The 8,568-nt window shown below is 48.9% G+C and overlaps 1 protein-coding gene across 2 annotated transcripts in view; it reads right to left on the bottom strand.

Moving 5' to 3' along the window:
* Window positions 1-8,568, bottom strand: part of Pik3c2b (phosphatidylinositol-4-phosphate 3-kinase, catalytic subunit type 2 beta) — a 45,812-nt gene that overhangs the window by 5,843 nt on the left and 31,401 nt on the right. Inside the window, exons 22-28 of one of the 2 annotated variants that reach the window (XM_013017451.1) lie at window positions 7,873-8,009; window positions 4,223-4,392; window positions 3,360-3,516; window positions 2,703-2,812; window positions 2,375-2,576; window positions 2,144-2,268; window positions 520-662 (exon numbers count right to left, since the gene is read on the bottom strand). In XM_013017451.1, coding sequence (XP_012872905.1) covers window positions 520-662; window positions 2,144-2,268; window positions 2,375-2,576; window positions 2,703-2,812; window positions 3,360-3,516; window positions 4,223-4,392; window positions 7,873-8,009 — 1,044 coding nt within the window. Of the gene's footprint in view, window positions 1-450; window positions 663-2,143; window positions 2,269-2,374; window positions 2,577-2,702; window positions 2,813-3,359; window positions 3,517-4,222; window positions 4,393-7,872; window positions 8,010-8,568 lie in introns of both variants that reach the window. The other variant, XM_013017452.1, reaches the window with a different exon arrangement.

The raw sequence follows: 8,568 nt of genomic DNA on the forward strand, positions 1-8,568 counted from the left end.
CTCTGGGCCTGGGCGCTGTCCCTCAGCTCTTCAGCTCAAGGCTAGCACTCTACCACTTGAGCCACAGCACCACTTCCAGCTTTTTTCTTTTTGCTATGTGGTGCTGAGGAATCGAACCCAGGGCCTCAGGCATGCAAGGTAAGTGCTCTACCACTGAGCCACCTTCCCAGCCCCCTATGAGACTCTTTTATCTCCACTAAACTACTAAAAAAGCTGGAAGTGGAGCTGTGGTTCAAGTGCTAGAGCACTAGCCTTAGAAAAAAGAAGCATATAGACAGCACTTTGAGTTTAAGCCCCAGGACAGGCACAAAAAGAAAAAAAGAAGGGGGGGGGATTTGAATATGGCCTAGGTTTAAGATGATGTAATGACATGATAGGTGTGTAAGAATATGTTCTTGGCCCACTGTGGATCCAGGAACATCTGTCTTCTGCAGAGCACAGCAGGCTGACCATTTTGAGCCAAGTCTTCTGACTTCCCAGAGCTCCCTGCTTCCTCCCAACACTTGCTATGACCACCACCTTGGGAAAGAGGAGCGAGACCTGCCTGGGCCACCTCAGGGGCTGCGTGGATCAGATGCCAGATGTAGCCGTTCAGTTCCTCCCTCCGACGCTCCGCCACAGCCTCTCCCCGAGAGCGGCCAATCACAAAGCGACTAGGGAAGCTGGAGAAGTGGGGGGGGGGGGAGAATGAGACCCAGTCCACAGTTCATTTCCATTCCTAGGCACCTGACCCCCATTTGCAGTTGATTCTCTACTCCATCTCTTCCCTCTCTCTAGTCTGCGCCCAGGTCTCACATTGCCCAATTCCAAGGGCAGTACCTCCACTACCAGGAAAAACTAATAGCTGGGCAATCTTCAGAAATGCCTGCATGGCTTTGAAGCTTCTGATTTTTCTTGTCAGTGTAGGTTTTCATTTATTTTATTCTATTTTAGTCCGTTGTGGGGCTTAAACTCTTAGCCTGGGTGCTATCCCTCAGCTCTTCAGCTCAAGGCTAGCACCTCTACCACTTGAGCCACAGCACTACTTCTGGCTTTTTGTGTTTATGTGGTGCTGAGGAATTGGACCCAGGGCCTCATGCATGCAAGGCAAGCACTCTGCCACTGAGCCACCTTCCTAGCCCCTCATTTTTTTTTTTTTTTTTTTGCCAGTCATGGGGCCTGAACTCTGGGCTTGGGCGCTGTCCCTCAGCTCTTCAGCTCAAGGCTAGTGTTCTACCACTGGAGCCACAGCGCCACTTCCTGCTTTTTCTGTTTATGTGGTGCTGAGGAATCAAACCCAGGGCCTCATGCTTGCAAAGCAAGTGCTCTACCACTGAGCTACCTTCCCAGCCCCCCTCATTTATTTTAAAATCTTGGAAAAATGCACATGACATCAAGTTGATCATTTTAAGCATTTTTGTGTATGTGTACCAGTCCTGGGCCTGAACTGGGGCCTAGGTGCTGTCTCTGAGCTTTTTTTTTTTTTTTTGCTTAAGGCTGGTGCTCTACCACTCGAGCCCAGCTCCCCATCCCATTTTAAGCTTAGAGTTCAACATTAAGTACATTCACAATGCTGTACTGACCTTTTCATCCATTTTTTATTGCTATTATAAAGGTGATATACAGAGGGATTACTGCTTCATAAGTCAGGTAATGAACTTTTTTTTTTAGGGGCAATCAGACCTCCTTTTGTAATCGGAACTCCACATTCAGTGACCAATAATGCCTCGACTACCTCTCTCTCTTCTGACTACTGAATCTGACCATTCTAATGTGACTCAGCTCATTTTATCTTTTGATGACTGGCCCTCCCTTTCAATGCTCAATAATATTCCATTGGATGTATATATCACACTTTTTTTTTTACTCATTGGGAAAGTGGTTTAACTCTTTGTATACGTTGGAAACTTTAAAACATCTTCAGATTCTGCCACAGCAAGCAGGAAATCTGGCAGGAGGGAATGGGAAGAAGTTCATGGTCAAGACTAGAGCAAGACCTCTGGAACAGTGACAACTGTGGCCAGCAGGAGGCGCACTTGTTGCCACACACCAGGCCAAGGAAAGCAGGTAGACAGATCTCTGGTATAAAAGGTTTGCCACTGTAGTCCTGCCAGCCTCATCCTTCCTCCCCAGTAGCCCCAGAGAGGAAAAGGGGGAACGCTACCTGGGCAAGAGGGAAGAAGGGAAGAGCAGCCGCAGTTTATTGTGCAATTCCTGGAACTCCTCAAACGTCCGCTGGATGTAAGTAGCTTCGTGAGAGTTCTCTCGCATCACCTTAACTATGTATATCTGTAAAGATCCAAGTCTCAGGAACACCTGACTCTGTGAGCAGAGTCAGAACCCTGAGAAGCCGAGGTGAATGGGAGAAGTGAATCAGAGATGAGAAAACACTTACGTAGCCCTTGTTAGGGTGAAAGATCTTCTCGTGACGGCAGAGGAACACATCACTGATTTGCCCTGAGCTCTTGAGAGTGTGCGTTCGGGGGGCAAAGGAAAGGGTCAGCCTGTCATCGGAGCCTGTGAACTTCATCTGAGCCAGGTTATGGATGAAAAAGTTGAGCTTGGTGGCTACGCTGCCCAGGCTGGATTCAATCAACCTGTTGGGTAGAGGAGGGATGGGAGGCTCTGCCATCTAGGGGAATCCTTCCCACAACCCATCCTACTCCTCCAACCCCAGCTGGAGCTAGTGAGGGTGAGCAAGGCTGCCTTAGGCCTCCAGGTACCTAGTGAAATAGGTGGTGGCATTGGCCTCTGTGTCCTGGGGTCTCAGGGCATCATACACATACTTGAGGTCCTCCAGGTCCGAGAGCTCAGGGATTCCACAGGACAACATCTAGATGGAGAGGAAAAGAGGGAGAAGGGGCCTCTAAGGACAGGGAAGTCCTACTTCTCTTTCACCCTTTCACCCTCCTTCTAGAGAGCAGCAGACGGATGCTGTGGGCAGTGGCTGGTAACCACAGGAAGTGGAAGGCTTGAGATAAGGGGACCAGACATATTGCTCTCCCCAGGTGGGCTGGGTCCCTCTATCTAGGGTAGTCAGTTACTCAATTGGGTCTCAGAGAAGATGCTATCTGAGAACCTCCCCTCCTTCCCCCCCTTCCCCTCCCCACTAATCCTGGGGGATTGAATTCAGGGCCTGGGCACTATCCCTGAGCTCCTTTTGCTCAAAGCTAGTACTCTACCACTTGAGCCACAGCGCCACTTCTGGCTTCTTCTGTTATGTGGTACTAAGGAGTGGAACCTAGGGCTTCAGGCATGCTAGGCAAGCACTCTACCACTAAGCTACATTCCCAGCCTCTCAGGATCTTTTGAAACAAGCCAGGGTAGTCTTAAGGATGGCACAGAATAAGAAGGAGGTGTTCAGAGATGGAGCTCCTCACCAGGCCCAGAAGGTTGAGGAACAGGTGGGTGTGCTTGCGAATGAGGTTGTAAGCTTGGCAGCAAAGGTCAACGAAATCATGGAAGCGGCTGGAAGGCTTGTCACCCCCGTTGATGACATATGCCATGTCCGAGGTGAAGACAAACGGAGCACGGTCCCTGGGGAAACATACAGGTAGAAGGTCACCGTGGAGGAAGAAGCCCACCTGTGGTCTGCATTAAGGGGTAGTGGCCCCATCCTTAATCATGTGTTCAAACCTGGACAGATGAAGCTGTCTCTTACCCTGCTGTCTTTCATATTACAAAATCCCCAGACAGCGTGTTCCTTGGTTGCAATCTGTGTTTCCTTTTCCTGCAGTGTGGGTTCACTTCCTTCCTCAGTAAGGAGAGAGAACAGCCACGCACTAGTGGCTCACACCTATAATTCTAGCAACACAGGAGGCTGAGATCTGAGGATTACCGTTCAAAGCCAGCCTGGGAAGGAAAGTCTTGTCTCCAATTAATCACCAAAAAGCTGGAAGTAGAGCTTGTGGCTCAAGTGGTAGAGTACCAGCCTTGAGTGAAAAAGGTGTAAGACAGCACCCAGGTCCTGAGGTCAGGTTCCAGAACTGGTGTGTGTGTGTGTGTGTGTGTGCGCGCGCACACACACACACACACACACACACACAGAGGAGGAAAAACAGCTGGTCCCCACCTTCTGTAAGGCCCTACAAGGACTTGACCTCCTTACCAGTCCTCTCCATAGCTGTTCAGCCCAGGGACAATGCTCTGTCCACCATAGGTTTTCGTCCTAGCTCTGAATCATCCCTGCTAACCTCTATCCTCCACATGTGACCAATCCATCTGGTTTCAGGATACCACTTACCTCTTGATGTTGCCAAACATCTGGGCATGACCCAGGAAACGGCCAAAATCTATGTGGAACATGTGGCCAGTGGTCTTCAGCATAATGTTGTCATTATGTCGGTCACAGATGCCCAAGACATATGTGGCCACACAACAGCCGGCACAGGAGTAGATGAAGTTCTCTACAGCCTGGGAGACGAGAAGCAGGTGGGGGGAGAGGACACAAAGCTGTCAGAGTTGGGCACCGTGGCGCACACCTATAATCCTAGCTACTAAGGAGGCTGACATTGAGGATTGCAGTTTGAAGCCAGCTTGAGCAGAACAGTCTGTGAGACTCTTACCTTCAGTCTAAAAGGCTGGAAGTGGAGCTGTGGTTCAATTGGGGGGTAGAGCACTAGCCTTAAACCAAAAAGTCCAAGCAAGCGCACAGCCCTGGGTTCCAGTATCAGTACAGTAACAACAATAACAACAAAAGCTGTCTGGAAGAAGCTCAGGGACACAGTCAAGCTGAATTCAGTCAACACTGGCCTTGTTATTTCTTGTGAACCCCAAGAGAACCTCACACCTGTCTGTTCATCCTTCACCCTTGTCACATACTAACGTACACACACCCCTCTCGTGTATGCAGGAGTAAAAAGATATGGAAGGAACTGGGGCACTGGGGGCTCACACCTATTATCCCAGCTACTCAGGAGGCTGATATTTGAGAATCACATTTGGAAGCCAGCCCAGGCAGGAAAGTCCTTGAAACCCTTATCTTTCATTAACCACCTGAACAACTGGAAGCAGAGCAATGGCTCAAAGCGATAGAGGGCTGCCTTGAGCAAAAGAGCTCAGGGACAGCACCCAGGCCCAGAGTATAAGAAAGGAAGGAAAGAAAAAAAGAAAGAAATGGAAGGTCTTTATGTCTTCCCCCACCCTTCATCTGAACTTCATCTTCTCCCTTGAGACTGGTAAAAAAGAAAGTAGACAGATAGAAAAGCCCGGATGTAAACAGCCAAGACGTGGGAGACCTTGGTATACAACACGATTTGATGCTGAAAACCTTCCCAGCATGCCATCGTGACTCTGGTTCAAGCTGGCTTGAGTAGTGGATTAAGGGAGAATTCCCTGAATCTGCTCAGAATGTGTCCATCTTTCTTCCTGACCCAAATAAAACTCCTCTCCCAGATCTCGTGGTAACAGCTAAATCCTTGTCTAATTAAAGTCACTGTTCTTGGGAGAAGAGCTGAGACAGGTTCACACTTCCAGGCGGGTTTTACACTTGAAAACCTGACATCTCTACTTAGTGAAATGTGTTAGAGATATTTTTGAGTTTCAAGGAGGAGAGGGGAAGCTGGGCACAGTGGCTCACATGCAATTCCAGTACTCAGGAGGCACAGGCAAAAGGCTCATGATGTTGAGAGCAACTGGGGTACAGAGTGAGATCAAGGTCAGCCGGGGTTAAATACTGAAACTTTTGGGGGTAGGGATATAACAGTGATTAAGGGCTGAATCCACTGTTTCTCTTCTTTTTCTTTTTTCTTTTGTCGGTTGTGGGGCCTGAACTCTGGGCCTGGGCACTGCCCTTCAGGTCTTCAGCCCAAGGTGAGTGCCATTTGAGCCACAGCACCACTTCCAGCTGTTTCTGCTTAGGTGGTGCTGAGGAATGGAACCCAGGGCCTCATGCATGCAAGGCAAGCGCTCTACCACTGAGCCACCTTCCCAGCCCCACCCCTAGTCCTGGGGTTCGAAATTGGAGCCTGGGTACTGTTCCTGAGCCTGAGCTTCTTTTGCTCAAAGCTAGCGCTCTGCCACTTGAGCCACATTCCCAGCCCCTTTCATAGAGTGTAACTTTTTTTTTTGGTGATAGGTATGGGGTTTGAACGTAGGGCCTGGGCACTGTCCCTGAGCACTCTCTTTTGCTTAAGGCTAGCTCTCTACCACTTTGAACCACAGCTCCACAGTTCAAAGCCAGTCTGGGCAGGAAAGTCCAGGAGACTCTTACCTCTGAAGCCTTGAGCCACTTCTGGCCTTTTGTTGGTTCATTGGAGGTAAGAATCTCCTGAACTTTCCTGCCCAGACTGGTTTTGAACTGTTCTTGGCCACCTACTTAACAAGGAGAGCACCCCTATCCTGTGAGTGAAACTCTTACAAATGGAGACATAAAAGGAGCAAAAGAAACTTCTAGTATTTTTTCTAGTAAGAAGACTCCAAGAGGCAAGACATAGTAGAGAAGTCCACAAGCTAGTGGCCCCAGAGACTGAAGCTGAGGCTAGAGGAAGGGATCTGGAAGTCCTCAGTGTATGGATAAAGGCAGAAGTAATAGGGGATGAGCTAGCCCAAGAAGAATGAAAAAGAGCACAGCAGGCCAGGGACTAAACCCTGGGGAATGCAAACACTTAGGGCCATTTAAGATCATCTAATTACATACATTCCTTGAACAACATTCTGGTTATAATTTGGCTGTGTGTGATTTCCCTCAGGATATTAAATGCATTAATCAATACATTTGGATCTTCTTGAAGTGACACATATAAATTAGCATTCTGACATTCTTTTTTTTTTTTTTTCTGGTCAGTCATGGGGCTTGAACTCTGGGCCTGGGTGCTGTCCCTCAGCGCTTCAGCTCAAGGCTAGTGCTCTACCGCTTGAGCTACAGTGCCACTTCCAGTTTTCTGAGTGGTTTATTGGAGATGAGTCTCATGGACTTTCCTGCCCAGCGGCTTTGAACCCGTGATCCTCAGATCTCAGCCTCCTCAGATCTCAGCCTCCTGAGTAGCTAGGATTAAAGGTGTGAGCCACCAGGGCTCGGCCATTGGGACATTCTTATTGTGTCTTGTCCCCTCCCTATCTCATTAACCCAGAAGCTAGAGTCACAAAGCTATGAAAAGGCACCGAGACTTACCACTCAGGAGAGCTCCATTCATAATCTAATCTCTTCTCTCACCAGGCCTCTTTCACCTCCCTCTACTCTGACTTTGAGTGACTTTCAGTGTGACCCCAGGCACAAGTGTGAGCATGAATTACTCCCACAAAAAGAAAGGATTGGATTATAAACGTCTCTAGTCAGGTTCAGGTAGCTCACGTCTGTAAATCCTAGCTACTCAGGAGGCTGAGATCTGAGGACTGAGGTTCAAAACCAGTTCTGGCAGACATGTCTGAGAGACTGAGATCTCCAATGAATCACCAAAAAGCTGTAAGTGGGAAGTGTGGCTCGAGTGGCAGAGTGCCAGCCTTAAGCAGAAAAGCCAAGTAAAAGTGCAAAGCCCTGAGTTCAAGCCCCAGTACCAGCAGAAGCGTGTATAACAAAAGAAGCTAGATCAAAGGATCTCTGAACAGTCTCTACCAATCATCTCAATTCTGTGAGGCACCACAGGATTGCTCTGAGAGTTCCAGAAGAACTAATCAGAAACTGCAATGGGGAAGTTTTGCTAGGCCAGGCCCCTCCCCCAAGATTCCCTCTACCAGGTATTAACAGTAACTCAAAGTCTTCAAGTCTGACACACCAGCTTCCAACAGTCAGTTCACCCAGCCTGAGATACACAGTCCCCCAAGAGAGGTTATCCATCACCCCAGCAAAGCTGAGTGGTCTGGAGGTAACAGAGTCGTGCTTCAGCATTAGGCTCAGTCTGGGCAGCTCTGGGCCTCTCCGAGTCTATCGATCCAGCGGAATCCCACCAATCCCACCTTCTCATACTCGTCCTCCCCGGGGTTGTGCTTCTGCAGCCAGTCTGCCAGGGGCCGGTCCTTGAAGGAGCCTGTCACTCCATGCTCCACCTGGATCTTGCGCAGGGTCTCAGCGTTGGGGATCATCTCTACCATCCCTATGAGAGAAGAGGTCAGGGTCACACTCTGGAGAGGAGAGAAAAGGGTTGTGGGGAGAAGCCTGCAGGAGCTGGGCAGGGTACTTGCTGGCCAGCAAGCTAAGCTCTGGAGCTTTTGGACCAAATCTGTGAAAATGAGGGAAAACCTGCTGGCCACCTCCATATCTCCCACACTACGTTGACTCCTGGTTCTCCCCAGTTGATAGCCACTGCTTTCCTTTTGGCTTTTGACTCTGACTAATCTTCAAACATGTACAGGAATGGGGGGGAACAAAAGATTGTGTTAGTTTACTTGTAACTGTCACCCATCCTTCAAAAAAGGATCCACATTTGCTGATCATGTTATCTTTTCATATGCACCTCCCAGTTCCCGCTTCCTGACACCTCGCTGGAGCACTGGGAAGCCGGTCCCAGTTGTGTCATTTCATTCATTAATATGTCACATGTTGTCCACAAGCAGATGACCATTAGGCCATGGTCACAACCCCAAATCTAACTATCCCTCTTTGATCAAACCTAGTCTACATCCACATTTCTTCCAGTCATTTCAAAAACGACT

This window comes from Dipodomys ordii, unplaced genomic scaffold, assembly GCF_000151885.1.
Source record: "Dipodomys ordii isolate 6190 unplaced genomic scaffold, Dord_2.0 Scaffold35, whole genome shotgun sequence".
Taxonomy (NCBI): Eukaryota; Metazoa; Chordata; class Mammalia; order Rodentia; family Heteromyidae; genus Dipodomys; species Dipodomys ordii.